Here is a 22,526-nt window from a genome sequence, read left to right on the forward strand (position 1 = left end):
TGGGGGGCAGACAAAGATCACAAGTCTGCAGGGTGGCTCCATGGCACCCGGCTCCCCTCTGACAACGCTAGTAATAATAATGAGGGCATTCCTGATGGCAGCCCAAGCCACTGAGCTTGGCTTAGACACTCAGTGCTTGACACATTTTAACCCATCAGAGTCTCCCCTCAGCCCTACCAGGTGGGTACTCTTTCCTATCCCCATTTTACAGATGAGCAACCCAAGGTTTAGACAAGGTGCACAGCATGTTTCTGGTAACAGAGCTAGTGTGTGGTACATCCAGGACTTGAACTCATAGCCATCTGGTGCCAGCACCTGAGCCCTTGACCGCAGCCCTCACGGCCTCATGAGGTGCATGGACAGCAGCGTGATTCAGCGACCCTGGACTCTCATTCCCACACCCGCAGTGGGGTTTGTGGGCAATTTGGTTACCTCCCGAAGCCTCAGTCTCCTTGTCTGTAAAATGGATAGGATAACTTCACAGATGAAATGAGATGTTGGCTCCCGGCCCATGTGGATTTGCTTCCCTCTGTGAAAATGCAGTCTGTGCAGAGAATGTAATGGGGTGTTTCAATGTCATGTCCCCCAATATCCCACAGTTCAGGGATCTCTCTGCAATAGGCACAGACCCTGGCCCTGCCCACCCCCTGGGGACACCTGTTGGTTTGACAACCGGCATCTGTACGGAGGACAAGCAGAGACCTAGGAAACAGCCAGACCTCTCCAGATTGGTAGGAGGAACTTTAACAGGCAAGGGAACTTCCTAAAGGGCTTGTGTCCTGGCCGCCTCAAGATGGGTACAGCTCTGCATCGCCTGCCAGAGCCTTCAATGTTTGTACAGAGGCCTGAACTAGATAGGCCTGAACTAGTCGCACATACCGCTTAGTTTTTCAACAGTGCCTTACTCTCAAGGCTGTGTCCTTGCAAGCAGCTCCCACTGTGGGAATGGCAGGCGGAGTGTACATTCCAAGGACAGGGGAGGGGCCGAGAAGCTTTTGATTGTCTGGGCCCACCCAGTTCCCTGGTCAAGCGGGGGTCTTTCATGACCTTCCCCAACAACAGAAAGAATCATGCTGTTTCTTAGCTATTGGCGTCCTCCAAGATTGCTTTATCAAAGTGCCTAGACCAAAATTAGCAGGCCATCAACCCATGCTAAACGGAATGCATAATCAGACACAGAAAAAGGAGACATGGACCCATAGGCATCTGTTTATATTTATATATAGACGGAGAGAGTGAAAAGGCATTTACCTCATTTTCTTTCCACAAAAGCTCTTGAAAATCTGCCTTTGGTGGCTCTTCTGTGGGACTTCATACCACGGACACCGTGACCCCACTTCTGCTCACCTCCGCCCACCACTTGTTCCTGAAGATCAGAAGCTGTTCTAACCAGGAGGAGGGGGAGGAAGTTCCCCTTGGTGGCATGGCAGGTCCAGCTCTTAGGCACCGCATATTTCTCGGCTGCCCTGGTCACCGCCAGCTCACCTATGGCCCACCTACGGGGGTGCCGATAAAGTTTTCTCTGAAAGCCTGTCTGTGGCGGGCTGACTTCAGGGCCCTCTGTGCCTCTGCCCTCCTGTGTTAAGCAGTTGGCTCTGGGGGTTGAGAGAAAACAAACAGCAATGGGTTCTCTCTCTTCCTTCCTTCCTAGGGAGAAAAGAGCAGCAGTAGTATCTAATAAGAAGACACAGGAAGAGAGAAATACACAATAAAGAGTATTTTTTTTTAAGATTTATTTTTTAATTTGATGGAGAGAAATCACAAGTAGGCAGAGAGGCAGGCAGAGAGAGAGGGAGGAGGAAGCAGGCTCCCCGCTGAGCAGAGAACCCGACGTGGGGCTCGATCCCAGGACCCTGAGATCATGACCTGAGCCGAAGGCAGAGGCTTAACCCGCTGAGCCACCCAGGTGCCCCCACAATAAAGAGCATTGAGAGAAGGCAATTAATACGGAGAATGGATGGGGAGTGGTGGGACTGTGGGGCAGCTGTCATGCCCTATGGAGAAGGGAGATGACGTAACATTAAATCAGGAGCCGATGCCTCAGGTCCTGGGCACCATTTTTTACTCATTGGGTAGATTTGAATCAGACCTGCTTTTTTCATGTGAGAGGGAAATTTGTGTCTTTAAGCAGAGGGACTGGACAGGTCAGATGTGCTCCAGGAATCTCTGCTCAGCCTACCCGGAGGGGTCAGGCCTTAGGTGACGAAAAGACTAGGGGTAGGTGTGTCTCATGGAAAGCAAACACAATAAGAGAAAGGAACCCCTGATTCAGTGCTAAAGGAGAGAGTACTCCTATTACAAACCTGGCTATCAAAAAATTGATGGAGGGTAAGGAAGAGTTTGGAGGCTGTCCCGTGACTGTCTTCCTTATTTCACACCAGAAAGCATTTATTAAGCACCTACTGTTTTAGTTATTTCTTTATGACATCATTATCCCATCAGATTAGGAAAGCAGAGAAAAGCTTGTATGGGAAATGTCAGGGTCAGCTGTCCATTCAGGCAGGGGGAGTGAAAATGGAATAACCCAGTAACACTGGGTAGGTAAGTAGGACTTGCTTCACATGTGACCTCAGCATCTACCAGCTTTTCTTTTTTTGGTAGTCTATGAAGAAGGGGGAGAACCTTGTCAACAGCCTCCAGACTCAGGATTTTGCATCCAGTAACCCCAACCGAGGTTTTTCGGGTGCACAGTTCCTTGTTGAATCCACCGGCTCGGGCTCCACTGAGGTCTTCCTTTCTCCCGTGTGGGGGAATCAGTGGACAGCGCTGGGGGGTAGGAGGTGTCCCTCACCTTCTCAGGAGCTGGTTTCAGGACAGGGCACAGGTTTCTCAGGATCCAAAGAGGGTCTCCATTCTTGCATCTCCGAGAAGCAGCCTCAGCCTTGGAGGTAAGGGAATTCTCACATCACAGAGGACCTCCTGTGCCCCCATGTTGGGGTGCAGAAAAAGAAACAAGTGATGGGTGCATGAGCGGGGTAGAGGGTGGAGACGGGGAGGCCAGCCAAGTCCCTTCCGAGCCGGTGACATATGAGAAGAAGCCAGCCCTGGGGGAAACCTTTCCAGGCAGATGGAAATGCCAAGTGCAACACTCTGGAAAATGGCTTGGCATGCCGGATAGATAGGAGGAGCTCCTGGAATGTGGCTGATTCTGGTGGGGTCCCCATTCTGCCTTCCATAATCCCATAAAGGAAGAGAGCCTTCCCCACCCCCTGGAGATTCTGATTCAGGGGGGCGGAGGGGGCGGAAGGAGGATGGAGCTGGTCCCCGCATGTTTAACAAGTGTTGGGTGATTGGGGTTCACCTGACCTTGTCATCATCCCACTCCAGCAGATGGTGACATGGCATTAATGACCAGAATCCCAGATTCTAACTCATTTTTATCCCATTACCAAGGCATTTATGATTTGGTCAAGGATCGTGTCAAATTGTAGTGGCATAGAAACCTGGTGCAGGAGGCCCAAAGAAGGAAACAGCACAGAGAGGTTACCTGGTTTTCCAAAGGCCACCCAGCAAGTCAAATCCATCCCAAGGCTCATATCAACTGGTAGCTGAATCCCAAAAGTCCTCTCTGTATGGACCGACTTCTGTAGTTTTCTCCTGGAAGGACAAAAATAAAACCACTGGAAATAAAATCTCAACGAGACACACACTGAATGCCCGCCTTTGCTCCCTGCCCCACCCTGGTACACCCTTCGCGACAAACAATTTGCTAAGCAGTTGCAGGAGGTGTGTACTTATAAATCAACCAAAAACAGGACCTACTTTGGTTTATAAGTTGATCTCTAAACCTTCTTTAGGGCAATGACAACAAGTCAGGAGAAAAGGTATATCGAGGCCTCTCCAAGTTTGAAATAAGAATGCCATCTGTAGGGGCACCTGGGTGGTTCAGTGGGTTAAAGCTTCTGCCTTCGGCTCAGGTCATGATCTCAGGGTCCTGGGATCCAGCCCCGCGTCGGGCTCTCTGCTCTGTGGGGAGCCTGCTTCCTCCTCTCTCTCTGCCTGCCTCTCTGCCTCCTTGTGATCTCTCTCTCTCTCTGTCAAATAAGTAAATAAAATCTTTAGAAAAAAGAAAAAAAGAATGCCATCTGTATCTGAGAAAACAATGTGTCTTTTTCCCTTTTTTTTAAATTAGGGAGTGATGATGACAGTAGCGCATACCTAGCATGGGTTACATAGGAAATTAGCATTCGAGCCCATAGTCGATCTGAGCTTCCTGGCCCTCCTACCTGTTACCACTTGCAGGAGGCGGCACTCTGCCCTTTGTGCTCACCCTCCCTGAGCTGCAGGCCCAGGACCGACCTCGGAGTCCCCAGGGCAGGAAGAGGGTCTCCCTTGCTGCGTCTCAGAAAAGCAGCCTCAGTGTCAGAGAAAATGAATTCATCCATACCTCCATTTACTCATTCCCAAGTGGATACATTTACCAGAGCCAAAATCTCAGCACATTGTTTAAGTGGGGAATTAAATTGCCTGACTTGCAAATGAATTAATCTGGAAATTTCCTTAATGTTTAGCCATGCACTTGATATTTCGCTTTCACCAAAAAAACTCCCCCCCCCAACAAAACCCACAATTACACAAAATTAGGGCAGAGCCTGAACGTTTGGGCCAAACAGACCCAATCTAAACCCAGTCTGCACACCCCCGATACATACCCACCTTGACAATGGGTAAGGTGCTGAGAATCAGATCAAAGAGGAGAATGTTGAACGAGTACAATGCCATAAAAATATTTTTAAGGATCCTGGAATATCTGATGTTTGTGTATAAGCCATACTGTTCATTGTAATTGAGTCTTATCTAATAAAAAGCATCCTTAAGAGGAGCTGTGTGGAAGATTTTTATTTGCCAGGTTGAACTACTATATTTGGCAGGAAACAGGCATATATATCAGGATTCTTGGAAAGACTGACAAGTACAGATTTCTGATAACTTAGGCTCAATTTACCTTCATGTGGGAGGGGCAGTAATGGACCTTTCTTTTTTTCTTTTTTTAAAAAAAGATTTTATTTATTTATTTGACAGACAGAGGTCACAAGTAGGCAGAGAGGCAGGCAGAGAGAGAGGAGGAAGCAGGCTCCCCACTGAGCAGAGAGCATGATGCGGGACTGGATCCCAGGACTCTGAGATCATGACCTGAGCTGAAAGCAGAGGCCTTAACCCACAGAGCCACCTAGGAGCCCCAGTAATGGACCTTTCAGGCAGCTCCCTGGGGCTCCCTTCTTGGCCCCACAATATGTCATGGGTTGGTCACTGCAGAGCTGTCCCCTTTCTCCTCCCACACGTCAGTAACATGGGCCCATGACGTTGATGACATAATGTTAACACATAAAGACTTGTCTCTGCAGCGGGACACTCTGCAGGTGTTGTCTCAAAGGAGAGAATTGGGGGGGGGGGGAGTGAACCCATATAAATTCAAGGCCCAGTCACCAGCATAAAGTTCTGGGGAGTCATTTGGTCAGATAAGACTCGAGTTGTGTCAGAAGCTGTGGTTGGAAGTGTTGGAGAGGATGTGGAGAAAGGGGAACCCTCTTACACTGTTGGTGGGAAGGCAAGTTGGTGCAGCTACTTTGGAACACAGCGTGGAAATTCCTCAAAAAAAAAAAATTAATAGAACTACCTTATGACCCTGCAATTGCACTACTGGGTATTTACCCCAAAGATACAGATATACTGAAAAGAAGGGCCACCTGTACCCCAATGTTCATAGCATCAATGTCCATAATCGCCAAACTGTGGAAAGAGCCAGGATGCCCTTCAATGGATGAATGAATACAGAAGATGTGGTCCATATATGCAATGGAATATTACTCAGCCATCAGAAAGGATGAATACCCAACTTTTGCATCAACATGGACGGGACTGGAAGAGATTATACTGAGTGAAATAAGTCAAGTAGAGAAAGTCAATTATCATATGATTTCAGTTACTTGTGGAGCATAAGGAATAACATGGAGGACATTGGGAGAAGGAGAGGAGAAGTGAGTTGGGGGAAGTCAGAAGGAGAGATGAACCATGAGAGACTGTGGACTCCGAGAAACAAGCTGAGGTTTTGGAGGGGAGAGGAGTAGGGAGGTTGGGTGAAACTGGTGGTGGGTATTAAGGAGGGCACGTATTGCATGGAGCACCCGGTGTGGTGCATAAACAATGAATCTTGGAACACTGAAAAAATAAAATAAAATTAAGATGTTTAAAATAAAAAGAAGCTGTGGTTTGGAAGGTACCGGACTATCAAGCCCCTAAGAATACGAAGGGCTACCTCTTGAGCTAGACAGGTCTGGGATTCCAGAAGGGAGGGGTGGAGCCTTGGGGCAGAGAGCGCAGAAGGAGAAAATAACCCTGCATTGGGGTCCCAGCTCTGGGACAGCACAGAAACCTGACAGGGTCCCCCAGAGCTTCAGTTCCTAGCAGTATGCACAGTTCTCCGCCAGGTGGAGCCTCTAAACCAAGGAACAGCAGGCCACAGTACGTGCTCCCCTTTCCATCAGAGGATAGGCTGAGAACATGTTCTATCCATTCCCTTCTCCCAATGTTCAAACCCTCATTGTGACCAGAGGGCCATGCCTGCCTGCAGCAGAAGAGCAGCCTGTCCACCAGCCCACGGTTTCTGGAGTGGGGGTGCCGCTGGGCCCCGTAGAGTACACAGATCCTCCAGATGCCACCCTCTCATTTCTTGTAGCCATTCCTGCGGCCTGTAGGAAGGGAGTGGGGGAAATTCCTGCTGGTGCCTGGACTCAGGAAGGACCCACAGCAGCTGATGGGCTGAGCTCAGAGTGGTTGGCTTGTGATGACTCGTGAGTCCCGGCCACCAGCCCTTTGCACTGACTGCTAGTGGACTATTCCAAAGAGATGAGCCCTATGGCTTGGACAGGGGAAGCTGGAGGTAGATGATCATGAATAAGCCCTCATGAGGTCAGAAAAGGTGGAACAATGTTTGGGTTCACTTGCAAGCGCCTGAGGCAACCCTGACTTCCACCTCCCAGTTCACAGTGCTCAGAAGCCCTGTGGCCACCTGGATGGTGCTGCCCTAGATCAGGTACAAGCTTTAGCAGCTGATCTTTCAGGGATATAGCTGATTAGATGCATAGGAAGCATGGCCACTGTAACTCCCGGGTGGACTGGCATCTTACCAAGGATACTGGATTGCCCTTGAAATACACTGACTTGGTTAATGCAGTGCCCGCACATTATGGACAATGCCCCAGGCCCTAGCCAGAGGGGTCTGGAGCCAACTACCTGAGTTTCTAGCTGGTGAGAGATGGGGAAATTGCTTCTACTGACTCCCTCCCTCTGCGTTAGGATTCTGAATACGCCTGGTTTGTGTGGACACTTGGCCTAACTTGAGCTTTCCCTTATCACTCTGAAAACCAGGCTGCCACCATCCGAGGATTAGAGAAGCTGAGTACCATGTAGGGATGCACGTGCCAAATACCCTGTCATCAGGGGTCACATTCCAAAGGTCATGACGTGCAAGACCAGGCCCAGGAACAGGACATAGAAAGCAAGTTCCAACTCTCCTAAAACCTGCAAGCAGCAGGCATAATAAAAAGAAAAAAACAGAGTGCTAAAGCAGCAGACTGAATTACTAACAAGTAAAACGCCTGTGTCCAGGAGGCCTGAAGCACTGTCCCAGGCTTCCATACATTTGAATGATCAACCAATAGGGCTTGCTCTTCCATATGCCAGAATGGGGGCCCCTATGGAGACACCCAATGCCATAAGGTATGGAAGTTTCTAGAAATAGCCCCGACTATTCCCGTGGATCAATGTGCTATGTTGCTGAAAACACCAAGCCTCACAACGCCCGGGAGAGGCATTATCTACTGGAATCTGCAATAAGACATCCCACCAGGATGGGTGAATTGCTTTGCACCCCTCGGTGAGGGGGAGCTACTCACGTCTCTGTGGGGATCCTGCATCCCGCTGCAGAGCTGACCCGTCGAGAACATTCTACCTGGAATGGAACAGGCACTATCAAGAGTGGGGACAACGTGGGGGTCTGGGTCTGGTCTATCTCCTCAACACCCCCCCCCCGCCCCCTGCTGCCTCTGCTGCCAACACGTATGGTACGGACAGCTGGGTGACGTCCCTCCAGCTGCGAACCTCTCTCTCCCCAAGGCCAAGCGCACATGTTCTGTTTTCCACTGCTACAATCATTTGGCCACTGTGTTTGTCCCCTCCACTGGCCTGGAAGACAGCACATGCCTAAACCCTTACTAAATTCACCCAGCAAGCCTTAAATGGGAACTGGCAAAACCTGTCTTTACTGAACACTGGAATGTCTAATGGAAAAAGCTGTCCTCCAAAATAAGATGGCCTTGGACGTTATTGCTGCCTCATGAGGAGGCACCTGTGCCATTATCCCAACAGAATGTTGTGTGCTCATCCCTGGTGAGAGATGGGGAACTTGCTTCTATCTAGCCCGCTGATGTCTCCTCTTTATTAAAATCACACAAGGACACAAGTGAGTGTCCTGAGGGATCTGATTCCCCAACTGAGAGGACTTCAGAAATCAGCGATTTGGATCATGGGGCTCTTCATGGGAAAAACTGGGGGATAATTGGGGGTTATTTGGGGGATAATTAATTTGTGTTTTCTCTTGCATGTGCCTATCCTGTTGCTCTTCATTGCACCTGGAGCTTGACACCTCCATGCAGGTGAAACCCTTTACTGAGGGGTAGGTACGTGGTGGAGGAGGGGGCAGGTGAGCTCACAAGAATGGGTCATGAGGGGCGAAATGTTGCAAGGGCTGACGGAGAGGACGTGACCACGGCTTAACCCCGAGCTTGACCCAGGGCAACCAGAGGTTCCTCACCGTGTTCCCTGTCCTTGGAATATGCATTCTGCTTGCCTTCCCTGTGCTAGAAGGTGCCCATGGACACAGCTCTGAGGGAGCGAGGTGCTGTTGCGAGTACTGGATGGCATATGTGACCGAATCCAGTGATGGCCTCTATGTCAACATTTAACCTGCGGGCAAGTGGATGTGGAGAGCTGAAGGACTTGCCGAGCCCAAGACAAGCCAGGTTAGTTAAGTTCCTTTGCTTGTAAACCCGCCGCCTACTACTCCGGAGAGGTCTGCCTCTTTCTCCACCTCTTCTTGCCCTTTCTGTCCTGGGGCCAGTCTATAAACCAATACACCTCTCCCGGCACTGAAGCCCGAGTTATCAAGGGTAAGAAATGTGTCTTACTCCTCTTCGTGTCCCCTAAAAGCAATAGAGGGGCTGGTGCAGTTGGAGTTCAGCACACTTGTTAAAACTGGTGAGTGGCGCCTGGATGACTCAGTGGGTTAAGCCTCTGCCTTCAGCGCTGGTCATGATTTCAGGGTCCTGGGATCGAACCCCGCATTGGGCTCTCTGCTCAGTGTGGCGCCTGCTTCCTCCTCTCTCTCTGCCTGTCTGTCTAGTTGTGATCTCTGCCTGTCAGATAAATAAATAAAACCTTAAAAAAAAAAAAAAAAAGACTGGTGAGCTGAAATTTGAGATTCATCGGGGAAGTGTTCCCATAAAGGAGGGCCTTGGGCTAGAAAATGAACAGCAGGGATGTGGCCTGATGGAAAGGAGGACTTGGCTGCTTTCTGTATGTGGAAGGAGGAAGTAGTACGTGATGAGTGTTTGTGCGTGTGTAATGGGGGAGTGGGATAGCAATGCTTGCCCCCTTCCTACATTTGGGAAGGAGTATTTGGATCTGCTTTCTGAGCTGTGTTTTCCAGGCAAGCCTGCCTGAGTTCAAGGCCCAGGTCTAGCACTTAGCAGCTGTGTAACCTAGCGAGGATACCTCACTTCTGTGAATCTACTTTCTTATCTGTATAATAGAGGTAAGCAACCACAGCACACACCTGTCAAGATGGTTGGGAGGGTTATATGAGATAAGACAGCCTCACACAGGTCTTGACAGAGGACAGATTCCTGTTTTTGGCGCCCTTGTTTTGAAAACCCTCTGCCTATCTAGACAGCCCTACACGCAGGGCTCAGGGGCCTCGGAGATGGCCCATGTGGGAGGTGGGTTAGCCTCTTCCATTTGTGCTTCCGTGCCATACTTCTGTGCTCTGAGTTCCCAGGATCAATACACTGCTAATTCAGTGTCACATGTTTACTGCCCCTGAGAGCCTTCTGATACTGTTCTGTTTGGATCTGGGTTGGTAAGAGGGCAGATGGGATGGAGAAATATTTTGAAGTAGATACAAACCAGGAGGGACATTCCCGAGGCTGCTTTCTTCTCAAATGCCTTCCAAGGAGTACTTAAGCTTGGCCTGCCCTGGGGACACCAGGTTGGCTGAACAAGGCGCCTTCTTGTGGCTCTGTCCCAGCTTGGCTGTGTGCACTGGGGTGGCCCCTGGACCTTTCCATTCCTTCCAACCTGATAGGATTTAGCACCACTGATTATGTAGGTTCTGGCCATTTGATCCTTGACACCAGGCAAAATCACACCCACCTGCTAGCAGGAGCGGACTTCCAGGGGATTTTCAGGAAAAGGAGGTAGGCAGCTGAAACCCCAATCCTTTGCTCTCACCTCTATCTCCAGCTGTGCTTCCATCTGGCAAATCCTGGGGCAACACACACACACACACACACACACACACACACAGCCCAGAGGAAATGCAAGCAGCCAGCCCTACCTGGAACCCCAGCTGTCTTTCTTCAGATACAGACCCTTGGGACAGCAGTTCGGGGGAGGAGGGGGTCTACTTGTTGCTCGTTCTCTGGGTCTCCAAGGGACGCCTGGCCCTTCCATCCGAGGATAGGTTCCTTGCTCACTCCCTGGAATGTTCCCCTACCGCTCGGCTGGCCAGCGGCAGACGCACTGTGGTTTTAGATGGCTCCTTACCTTCCCCACGTTGCGTATCTCCCCTCTGGAGACCCCAGGCCGAGTGTGACCTGGGAGCAGAATTCGGGCAAAGGAATGCTGCCTCCACCCCCACACCTGGACCCTGGGAGTTTATCAAGTGCCTCCCTGCCATCCACCGGGAGGGGTGTCACGTCCTCCCTCCCAGGGCCAGTTCTCCACCTTCCGCGAGCCCCCCTCCCCCCAGCTCCCTCCGCAAACGGCCAAAAAGAAACTTTCGCGGGGTCCCGGTCCCCCTTCCCACCTCCCGCCCTGCCCCCTCCCCCCACCCAGCAGCCCGGGGAGGGGAGGCGGGGGGAGGGGAGGAGGCCGGCTCCCTGGGCGCCCTCTGGGTCTCGCCTTACTTCCGGGAGGCGGGGGTTGGGGGGGTTGGAGAGGCAAGGCCCATGGAGCCCCCGCGTCCTGCCAGCCTCCGGGTCCGCGCCTCTCCCCGCGGTCGCGCGCTGCCTCCTCTCCGGGCGCTGGCCGCATACCCGCGGCCCGCCGGCTTTTGGAATTCCGCCCGCGAGAGACGGGGGCCTGGAGGCGGCGGCGAGGAGGGCCGGCGGCCGGCGGCGAGCAGCGGAATCCGGGGTCCGGAGCGGCGCGGGGAGGCGAGCGGAGCGGCGGCGGCGGCCCGGGAGGCTCCGCGCGGCGCCCGCCCGCAGTGCATCAGCGTGGCCGCGCGACATGCCCGGGATGCTCCACGCGGGGCATTATGCACGGGTTAACAGGCTCCGGGCTGCCGAGCGACTTGTTTGAAGCATTTTCTCCCTCGCTCTCGCTTTTAATCTTGTCTCTAGTGGCGTGTGTAGGGGGGAGGACTTTATTTCCATTGGCTAAGCTCTCCCTTCCCACCCACATCTCTTCCACATCACCTTGGTGTCTCCCTAAATAAAACCAGCCCTCCTTATCGCCTGGAAAAAATCAGGAGCTAGAGTTTGCATGGGTTTATATAAACACTCACCCCTGGCGGCGTGCGGCTGGGCTCCCGGCATAAACTCAAGGCACCCGGCCTGATGCGTGCCTTGCCGTGTTCTCTCCCTTGAACGTCAAGGTTTGAGCAGAGCCCGAGGACTGGGAACTCTTCCCTGGAATTGGATCAACCTGAAGCCAGTTGCGGAACTGCACAGGGTCCCCATGGACCTCAAGGAGAGCCCCAGCGAGGGCAGCCTGCAGCCCTCCAGCATCCACATCTTCGCCAACACCTCCACCCTCCACGGCATCCGCCACATCTTCGTGTATGGGCCGATGACCATCCGGCGTGTGCTCTGGGCCGTGGCCTTCGTGGGCTCCCTGGGCCTGCTGCTGGTGGAGAGCTCGGAGAGGGTGTCTTACTACCTCTCCTACCAGCACGTCACCAAGGTGGATGAGGTGGTGGCCCAGAGCCTGGTCTTCCCAGCGGTGACCCTCTGCAACCTCAATGGCTTCCGTTTCTCCAGGCTGACCACCAACGACCTGTACCATGCTGGGGAGCTCCTGGCCCTGCTCGACGTCAACCTGCAGATCCCAGACCCGCACTTGGCTGACCCCGCGGTGCTGGAGGCCCTGCGGCAGAAGGCCAACTTCAAACACTACAAACCCAAGCAGTTCAGCATGCTGGAGTTTCTGCACCGCGTGGGCCATGACCTGAAGGATATGATGCTCTACTGTAAGTTCAAGGGGCAGGAGTGCGGCCACCAGGACTTCACCACGGTGAGTACTTGGCTTTCAGCTCACTTTTGTGCTTGGTTCTCTTGAGAAGTGCCATGCTGGGCTCGGCTAGGGCGGGCGGGTTGAGGGTGTTCTCCCTGTGCTTTGGAACAGGAGGGAGAGTGTGGTGCCGGAGTTGAAGGCCAAGAGGGTAGTTGGCCGGAGTTGTTGGGACTGGTCGGAGAAGTCTGCCTGCTGGGATGGGCACGGTTGCCTGGTCAGATGTGGAAGGTGAGCAGGGGGCCTGCGGTGGGGGGATCGGTCCCCCAGATGTGCTGAGTTGGCTTCCCTCCCAACCAGAGGGAGGAGGCTGGAGCTGTCCGCTGTCCAGGGCACTTGGGATCTGAGCTGTGTGATTGGAACAGCTTGTCATTGACGAGGTGGCATTTTCTCTCTCTCTTTCTCTGCTCGGAAGTGGCATCAGGCACTGCATCCTGTGGGCTGGGCTGGAGCTGAAGCTGCCAGAGAAGGGGGTGTGGGGCCCCAGACAGCCTGGGTGGTTCCAGTGGCTTTGGGAGCTTGCTGGAGCAGCTGATGCTGCACAGGGGTAGAAGTCTCGGGGCTTCCTTTTCTTGTGTGGATTCCGAGCTCCGTGTGGGGAGAGGAGAGGCCGGGGGACCCCGGGTCTCCTGGTCTGCTGGCAGGTTGGAAGCAAAGAGATATCCAGGGTGCTTGGGCCCGAGAGGAGCGTGTAAGTGGAGGCCCGTGTGTAGGAGAATGGTCAGTGTGGTGTCCGTGAGGCTGAGGGGGTTCAGGCTGGCTCGTCTGGGAAGCTTCGGCTTGAAACTCAAAGGCTCGGTTTGCTGTCTGTGCAATCGCTTAACGGCGCTTAACGGCGTGCTTGTGAGAGGAGTGGTGTGGGGAGGGGGCGAGCAGCTGTGGGATTGGAAAGCCTGGAGGAGGAGTGTGGAGCTGAGTAAAGACGAAAGGCAGAGGGGGATGTGGCTCACGTTCAGGATGGGGCTTCCTAGAGGGGCAAAGAACGGATGGGAAGAGAGCTGTCATTGCTGGGGTCCTCTGTGCAATTAGTGGGCTGCCAGTCAGAACTCGGGATAAGGGGTCAGACTGCAGCTGCATACCCCTCCTTGCTTCCAGTCGAGTCTGGGGCACTGGGGGCCGTGGGACCCTTCAGAAACCCAGGGTGGCTGCTTTTCCCAGAGCTGCCTTAGGGAGAACCCGGAGCTTTGGAGTCTCAGAGCCTGGAGCTAAATGGCCATGGTAGATTCCGGATGGCAGGTGCAGCAGTTGCAAAAGAACTGGACTCTGTCCTCCGCACTTGTGTGGGCCCTCTGCCTAAGGGAGACCCGCCCTACCTTGCCGAGAGTGCATCCACTCCCCACCTGCTCTCTGGCCCACTGCGTACCGGTCTCTCGCTCTGAGTTTCTGCTAATGCCACAAACAGGCTCTTCCTGCAGCCTCTGTGATTCCAGGTGGCTGTCTGTGATTCTGGAAAAGCCCAGAGTGCCAGAGAGGAAGGGGCATTGCCCCTTGCGTCCATAGAGCTCTGGTTCCTGGGGGTGCGGTTTTTACCCTTCGTTTTTAAACACTGAGGGAGAACACAACAAAATCCTTGGTAACCTCTTTATACTAAAGAAGAAGAGGGTCTGGGCTGGGGGGAAGGGACCAGCCATCCTGGGAGTCCTTCAAAATGGAGCAAACAGGACCCTGAAACATGTCATGCACACATGATGTCTCAGGTGGCTCGAGAAGGGGACAGTGACGCATTCCTGGAGGCTGAGACGATCCCTGTCTCCCACCCGTGCTTTCTAGTGCCGTGGTAACGCTCGGCTTCACCACTGCATCTGCCCGCTCGAACATGCTCTCAGCTGTTCCTCTGTCTGCCTGAACACACATGGAACACACAGGGAAACTGCAGTCGGTAGCAGACCCTGGGCGAGTTCCCAAGCATCCCCATAACTGCGTGTCCAACTAGTGGTTTCCTCTCCATTCATGATCAAGTTCCAGCTCCAAGGCAGGGTTCTTAGACCCACGGCTGCTGTTTTGCGCTTAACCCATCGTTTGAATCACTGGAGTCTCAAGAGGCCAGAGATCAGGCCTTCCAGCCTCACCTGGGCCTTTGACCTCTCCAGGTTGTCTCTCAAATAGCGAAGTTGCTTGTGGATATGGTTTGTTACATAGTGACCGGCTGTCCTCACCAAACCCAGGACGGACCTGGCTGCGTGTTCCCCCTTGGACTGACCCTCAATGTCTGACCTCCCCCAGCACTGAAAAGGGTGTGAGCCTCAGGGCTGGATCCCCAAGCTATTGGGGAAGTGTCAGAAAGGAAATCTGGAGGGGGCCCCAGGTGGACGGCTGATCTTTCTCCCCTTTTGATGGCAGTGGGATGCCATGCCGAGCCTCTATGAGAGGGGACATGGTGCCAGGTTTATCCCAAGACCTTGCGGTGAGGGGTAATCCTTCCCATTCCCCCTTTGTACACCTGTCCCTTTTGGCCTGGAGTCTAGTATGCTGATTCCGAGGCTCTGGCATCCACAAGAGGGTGGAGGACCTTGTAGGTCGTTATGGGAGAAGTCTAGTTCATGGGTGGTCTTGCTCATTCATTCTCTCTGCTTCTCTCCGTTGGTTTGTCCAAAGCTGGGTGGCTTCTTGCTTAATGTGCTGTGGCTGACATATTAGAGAAGTATGGGGGAGGGGAGGTCCCAGGTGGATCACTTTTTCTGTTTTTCTTTCTCCATAAAGCATACCTAGCACTATCTCCAGGGCTAAGGCTTTTGCATAAGGTTTCTTATTCCAAGTTCTTAGCTCGTGTGCAATGAAGTGCGTAATACCCTTTAATTAGTGAATGAGCCATGGTTCTAGCACAGGGAAAGGCTGTTTGTGGAGGTTAAAAGTCCCAGGAAGCCAGGTGTGGAGTGCTGACTGCCATGTGAACACGTGTGTCCCATGCTGATGTGGGTACACCCTTAGCCCTCACGTGGGACCATCTGAATGCAGATAGGCATGTGTTTGCCCTTCCGGGGGAAGCATGTTTGGAGGTCTGGATGGGATGTTTCTGGACGTGACGGACGTGACGTTGGATGATCTAACGATCAGGAGCCAATTCTTGGCTTGAATGGGTTTGAATCCTAGCTCCGTCATTTTCTAGCTTATTCCCTAGGCTTTGACTTGGTCATGTAACATCTATTAATATGTGTTTTTCTGTATCACAGGGTTATTGGGAGGAGGAACCATGGGAGACACACTAAGTGAATGTCTTTTTGTACTTTGTGACATGTGCGGGTGGAAGGCTGGAGTGGGGGGCCTTCTCCTTGCTAGGAGGAGGGTTATTATTGTCCATGGTTCCTGCCCTATTTGCAGCCCACCGTAGGAGTCAGGTCATGAGTCCTGCTGTGAGGATTAACCAGGGGGCTGGAGGGGGCTGCTGCTTTCTCTGTTTGGAGCCCAGGGTTAAAGCCCAGCCTTGTGGTGGTGGGATTTCTTAGAGCGGAGGTCCTAGCTGGGTTCGATAGCTAACTATTGCTGACAGGTGGCAACTCCATTGTGTGTGACTAAAATGTGACCATGTCACGTTGCTTCTCTGCTCCTCACACTGGGGTTCATCTGTCTCCAAGTTCAGGAACGCAAGTGATCCTTCAGTTGGCACTTTTAACTCGATTTCCATAGTTGTGTGTGTTTGTGCTTTAAACTTGAGATTTCTGGGTCTCCTGGGGGCTCAATCAGTTGAGCATCTGCCTTTGGCTCAGGCCATGATCCCAGGGTCCTGGGATTGAGCCCCACGTTGGGGGGGTGGTCCCTGCTCAGCTGGGTGTCTGCTTTTCCTTCTGCCTCTCCCCCTAGCTTGTGCTCTCTCTCTCTCTCTCAAATAAATAAAATCTTAAAAAAAAATTTTTTTTTGAGATTTCTTAGGAAAGGCATTTCTTACTGAAAGAGCGGTCTCTCCACAGTGAGATCTTGCTAGCGGCACATCTGGAGCTTAGACACCTGTATCACATAGCATCACAAAGATGTGGAGGTGAGGGTTTTGGAGGCTCACATGCTTGGAATTCTTGCCCAAGGCTGGCAGGTCCATGGCTGAGCTCTCTGTATTTATTACACAAGGAGCAGGTGCATGAAGACTGGGGGCTTTGGGGAGAGAGCTGTATTGGAATTCTCCCGGTACCCCCATTTGCGCTGTGATCTTAAGCACCTTTCTTAGCCTTAGTTTCCCCATTTTAAGAATCAAAACAGTAATACCTGTCCCTCAGGTTGTACCCCACCAGGGCAGCAGAATATGCCCAGAGCCTGGGTGTGGCGGAGGAGGCCTAGTGCATCCGGGGCGGGCCCCTTGCTCTACTGCGCGGCCCACGGGAGTATTACTGAGCCTGCGCTAGATGCTGGCTCTCTTGACTCCAGGCCAGTGTTCTTCCCACTCTTCCTTACTGTGACTAACCACTAGCTCTACAGCACAGTGCTGTAGAGCTTTGCTCATGGGGTTCTTCGTTCTCTGCAATGCTTAGATTTCCACTTTTCCCTGGGCTTTGGTTCCCCTGGAGTTCTGCGGCCTAAACATCCTCTCATTCCCCACCGCCCAGCCTTCCCCTGTTGCATCTCTGTGCTACCGATTTACCCCTGGGGGGCTTGGTCTGCTCCGACCCCTGCAAGGAACTCCGTGACCTCCGTATGAGGTATACAGCTTTTGTTACAGTGGGTCCCATCACTGCACGCACAGGCGCCTCTGTCCACCCAAGCGCACCTGCTCTGCAGCGGTTCCAACGTCCCATCAGGGCCTTGCCATCTGAGAGCTCACCGCTCCTTTCCCATCCCCTCTAGACGGAGGGCTAGTTGACAGCAGGCATCTCGGCTTGAAGGATGGGCTCTCTGTACAGTGGGTGCCAAATATTGGCCCGCCTGTGGCCAGTTGTCAATTACAAGTTGGTTTCTGTTTCCTGAACTGACCCAGAATCCTCTGTTTGTGGGCTCTTTGAGCTTACTTTTGGCTCCCCCCCACTCCACCTCCAGATTTATTTCTTTAAATCCGACATGTCCTTTAAAATCCAGCTCTAGTATCTCTATAGCCTTTTCCAGGAAACCACTGCCAAACCCTCACCTCCATGGCCGTAATCTGCATGAATTTCTTCCTCCTCTGTCTTTGAAAGAGAATTTTGGCTCCCTCCTCCGTCAGAGCACTCACCGTGCCTTTCCTAGGCTTAGACTCATAAAGTGTTTACGCTAGAAGAGCCCTCAGAGATGATTTGATTTAATACCTGAATTCTTTAACCACGGATAATTCTTATACATTGCCTATTTCTGTTCCTCTTCCCTGTAAGACATGTTGTCTTTCCTGACCTTCTATTCTCGGGGCTTAGAAGTGCTTAGCACATGGTAAGCTCTCAGACTGTGTCTTCCAAGTGCGTCAAGTGGGCTTGAAGCTACTGGAAGGTGAGAAGGCACTCTGGCTGATATAAAGGGAGATAACAATTTTTCAGCCTCCTTCTCCAGCGTAGGTATCTGGGATCCCACTGGCACCGCGATGACATGTCTCATTATTGTCATTATTTTAATAATATGCTTTCAGATGACAGAAACAGTCCAAGCTCATGGCTGAACACTTGGGCAGTGTGGGGAAAGAATAGAGAAAAAAGAAAAAAAATTGCCTATGGTAGCATCGCAGATGCAATTATAGGTATTATTTGGGACTTGAGAGTATCTCCATTGGGTCACACAATGTATGCACGTTTGTGTGTCCGCATGCCTGGGACCACACCTTTTGTGCATCAAGTGTCCTGTCTGGCATGCAGTACACGGCCAATCAGCGTCAGCTTGCTCTCTCTTCTTCTTGGGAACCTGGGGTCGTGTTCAGGGTGTTAGAGATTCCCTCCAAGGTCCACTTAGAGTCAAAGCATAATCCAAAGCTAGGTCTGATCAGTACCCGTCTTGTGGGCTCTGTTTTGTCCTTTCTGCCAGAAGCACTGGGGATAATTTGTGAGAGCCAGTGGTAACCACCCCTCTTAATTCAGCCTCCTTGGATTTTAGGGTCATAACTAAGTACCTGTTACCCTCCTCTGATGCAGTTGACAGTCCAGCTGTGCGTTGACCAGAAGCCACCTCGGTCCCCCTGTTTGTTGTATGTTTGCAAGGATGAACCACAGATGTGTTCATGGATACCCAATGAGCTCTCCTGACCCCGCTTCTGGATGAGGTCCAACCTTATGACTATGCAGAGCCATGAGGACCATGGGTTGTGAAGACCATGAGATTCTGTACAGACCATTCCCGTCTGCCTCAGTATACGGGTGTAGACCCCAGCTGTCTCCATCCCCTGCGACATCTCTGGGCTCTAGGACAAGTGGTCTACATTGCACTTTTAGTCCTTAAGGGGCTTGGAAGTTTGTAAGCATTTTGCCTTGTTGTCGGAAAGGCAGCCACTGCTAGGCTGAGCGAGCAAACAGTGTTTCTTGGTGCCACTTCTGGTTTGTAGGACATTAGTCGTGTCTCCCTGGAAGCACTGAATTCTCTGACATGTTGGATGGATAGGGTGGTGACTGGGAGCTGACTGTTACAATGACCCACATCATCTACGTGCAGAGAAAAGCTAACACTACCAACAGGCCACAGAGTCAGGGCCTTGTTGCACGTGGGGTGAATGTATATATCTGTGCCTCTGTCCCGGGAGTCCTTAGCCTCCAAAACAGCTGATGGAAGAAGGCCACCCGAGAGTTTATTGAATTGGTAACAGGACCCTTCCCCCTTCTGTGGTGGTTCCCTTTTCCTTCCTACAGAAAGTCCTTCCCTTAATGAAGAGAGGAGTTTTAGAAATTTCTCTCTAAAGCGAATCCTAGTTTGCTACTGATTTCTATAGTAAGGGCTGAAATGGGATCCCATTAAAAAAAAAAAAAAAAAATCCCCCAAAGGCCGAATACGGCGGTTTTTAGCCCTGAAGTTGCAGTTCATATTTCAAAGTACCAGGGATCCCATTCTCTCCATCAGACCAAAAATATATCACCTAGGTCAAGAGATATCTGAGAGTATGCTGCGTGTGTTTTCTCTTTTTGGTCTGAGGGTTTCTGTGTGATGGAAATGGGTTGAAATAGCAAAACGTTCTGCTGAGCCATTTGACCCACAGTCTATTCTAACCTGGAACTAATGACCTGCATCATCATCGCTGCAAGTGAGATTCCATATATCCCACATCTCCCATGCAGCGGACTTAAAACTAGTCCATACAGATGGGCCTTAGTGGTTACTGGGTAGCAGATGCCCCCAGAAATACATGGCCATTATTTGATAAATCTGAAGCTTGGGATAGAAGCTTGTTTATCAGATTAGGCTTTATTTGGGGACCGCAGTCCCCAAAGTTTCAGCCTTTGGATGCTAAAGCATCTTTCTATCTCCCAGGTCTTATTTTCTCATGATTTAGGTGTGCTCTGTATTGATTACCTCAGTGATCATGGAAATGCATACTCCAGAATGCAAGCCCGAGACACGGGAGAAATGTATTCGCCTGGATTTATTGACTCCTGTTGATTGAGTCGTACAACGTAGGGCAAGGTAATTAGCCTCTAGGGGCCTCAGTTTCCTCATCTGTAAAATGAGGGGGTTGAACTGCGTGATTCCAAAGGATTTGCCCTCCTGTAGAACTCTACCGCAATAAAGTATAATCAACATTTACTTTTCTGATACCACGTCTGTTCCCTAAAACTACAACTTTTAACTTCTATTTGGGAGAAGGAACAAATGTTCCTTTGTAACCAGATCTACTTACCCATTTATTTGTTTGTTCTATTTAGAGAGATCTGTGCAGTGGGAACAGAGACACTCTGATACGCCGAGTGGCTGTAGTGGGGTATAGGGAGGTGTAGCACCCTACTTTCAAGATCCTATCCATGAGCCACTACGTGTATTGGACTGACTGGGCGTTTCCATCACTAGCCTCATGCTTGTGAGTGGGGATGCGCCTATAAATTAGCGAGGACATCTTTGGAAGATGCTGCCCAGACTCCCTCTAGGGGTGCAGGGTGCTAGGGGTGCAGTGTCTGACCGTGCCTATGTTTACCAATGGCACCGCCACTCCTGGAAATAGCTGGGAAGTTATTCATCTCTTACCGCCTGGGGCTGGCCAGTGGCTGGTGGCTCACTGACCCAGGGGTCCGAATTGCCAGCCATCTTGCCTCGAGATGGAACAAACTTCCAGAGCGCTTTATACTCCAGAGTTTCCTGGGGGATCAGGCCGAGCAGGAATTCTCCTGTGCTTTCAACATCTTTTCTCTCTTACCTGTATCCTACGAACCTCACTCCCTGAGGTCTCTCCCTGGATAAACCACCTGGATGAGAAACCCCATCTCAGGCCTTGTTAGGGAATATAGTCTGTATGGTGATGAGTTTTAGCTTCTCCATCTGTTTGGTAACCTGGAGAACCACCTAGGCATATAGATCTGTGTCTGGCTTAGAAAGAAGGAAATAGCTGTTTCAAAAGTCTCTGAAGCCCTGAACTTTCTAGATCTGTGTCCTCAACGGGGGCCTATAACAATTTGCAGGAGTGGTTTTTCATTTTTTTTTTTTTTTCCCCAATCAAATGAGCATCTGAGCGACTTTCTAATTAGGATTCACACCTCTGGGCGCAGCCGATTTGTTCCTCTTTGGCGCTTCTCGTCCAAGGAAAACCCTTCCTGAAGTTGCCCATAACCTCTGAGCTGAGTTATCCCTATTCTCCTGCTTACCCCAAGCCGCTCATATTCTAGCTCACACCTTCAGCAACATCTGAATTCTCCTCTTTTCTGCTCTGAAAACTTCCCTTTCAGTGCCCCTCCCCCAGCCAGCCTTCACTGCCATTTCTTCCTGGATGTGCGTCAGTTTCACTTTGAACCACAAGGTAGAGACTTTCATGTCGGCCATGGCTTTAAAAGCATGTCTCTAAAGCAGGAGGTGGGGAGCAGTGTTTGGCTGACCAGGGGTGATGGTCTTCATAGGGCACCGAAACCATGAGTGATGAGTGTTGGAAAACATGGAGACTCGTTAGACTGCAAAGGAAAGTGGGTGACCCAAGGCAGGGCCGTTGCCTTCTTCAAACCCTTGCAAGGCAGTCTCAGGGAGGAGGAGTGAAGCTTTCTTTCTGCAAAGCTGGAGGGCAGAGCAAGCCCCAGTGCGGGAGAGGGGAAGAAGTTCAGAGAGGTGGCTACTGGCTGATTGGAAGGAACTCTCCTGCAAGTTTCGAGGACCCCCACCCCCTATGCCCAGTCAACAGCTCCGGGCCAGGCCATGCAATTGCTTATTACCAGTGCTGTAGGGGTAGATCAATGTCAGGTGAAGAGTTGGATTTACTAGCCTCTAAAGTTATTTCCAATGCTGAGCATTCTTGATTTATTTCCTTCCTGAACAGATAGATACTTGAAGTCAGAGGTGAGGGTCCTTGGCATTTGACATTGGAAAGAATTGATCATAGATGCAAGCCAGCTTGTCCAGCTTGTAGATCCACCCCACTTTGCAACCCCGGCTGAGGCTGAGTGTTTCAGAAGCCAGGACGAGAAGGGCACTGTGGGCCCATCCCTGCACACAAGAGAGTGGGTGTTTGGTTCAGGCAGGAAGTGCATGGGTGCCTGTGGCCAGGGCTTGGGGTGGCTGTTCGAAGACCTGGCCTCCCGAAACGAGGATGCATGCCTGCCTTGAAGTTCCCAGAGGAATTTTTCATAAGTTCTGGGCTCTAGAACCAGTCCTAGAGAGCAAATTCTGGATGTGGTTTAGTCTGGCCTGGTTCTGGGGACTGGGATGTATATGGATTAGAGGTGACTCTTGGGTAGGTGGGGGTAGAGACAGACTGAGCTACAGGGAAGGAGGCTAATCTGGCCCAGAGAATGTCCTGTTCTGGAACACCAGGGGATAGAAACCAGGGGATGGGAACACCAGGGGATGGAAAGACGAAGGGACTTTGGCACTTGAGATAATTACATAGGAGATGAACTTTGTGGTGTGATCATGGGATTTAGGGCCCCATAGGTGTATGTTCCAGGTTTGTGGGACCGTGATTTTTTGATTAATAAGAAACCTATATTTGGTCTTTGTTCCTGGCTCCTGGTACAAGA

General features: G+C 51.5%; 1 protein-coding gene and 1 long non-coding RNA gene across 2 annotated transcripts in view; one reads left to right on the top strand and one right to left on the bottom strand.

The window, feature by feature from the left end:
- Nucleotides 1-2,355: 2,355 nt before the first annotated feature.
- Nucleotides 2,356-7,939, bottom strand: LOC132003993 (uncharacterized). The gene is made up of 3 exons (XR_009400393.1): nucleotides 7,896-7,939; nucleotides 3,488-3,597; nucleotides 2,356-2,919 (listed from the first exon to the last, which is right to left on the bottom strand). It is a non-coding gene; the product is annotated as an uncharacterized LOC132003993 (long non-coding RNA).
- Nucleotides 7,940-11,958: 4,019 nt separating this feature from the next.
- ASIC2 (acid sensing ion channel subunit 2) overlaps nucleotides 11,959-22,526 on the top strand; it is a 963,671-nt gene continuing 953,103 nt past the window's right edge. The window contains exon 1 of the mRNA XM_059379025.1: nucleotides 11,959-12,513. Within this exon, the coding sequence (XP_059235008.1) occupies nucleotides 11,959-12,513 (555 nt within the window). The remainder of the gene's footprint in view (nucleotides 12,514-22,526) is intronic.

The sequence above is a fragment of the Mustela nigripes genome, chromosome 16, assembly GCF_022355385.1.
Source record: "Mustela nigripes isolate SB6536 chromosome 16, MUSNIG.SB6536, whole genome shotgun sequence".
Taxonomy (NCBI): domain Eukaryota; kingdom Metazoa; phylum Chordata; class Mammalia; order Carnivora; family Mustelidae; genus Mustela; species Mustela nigripes.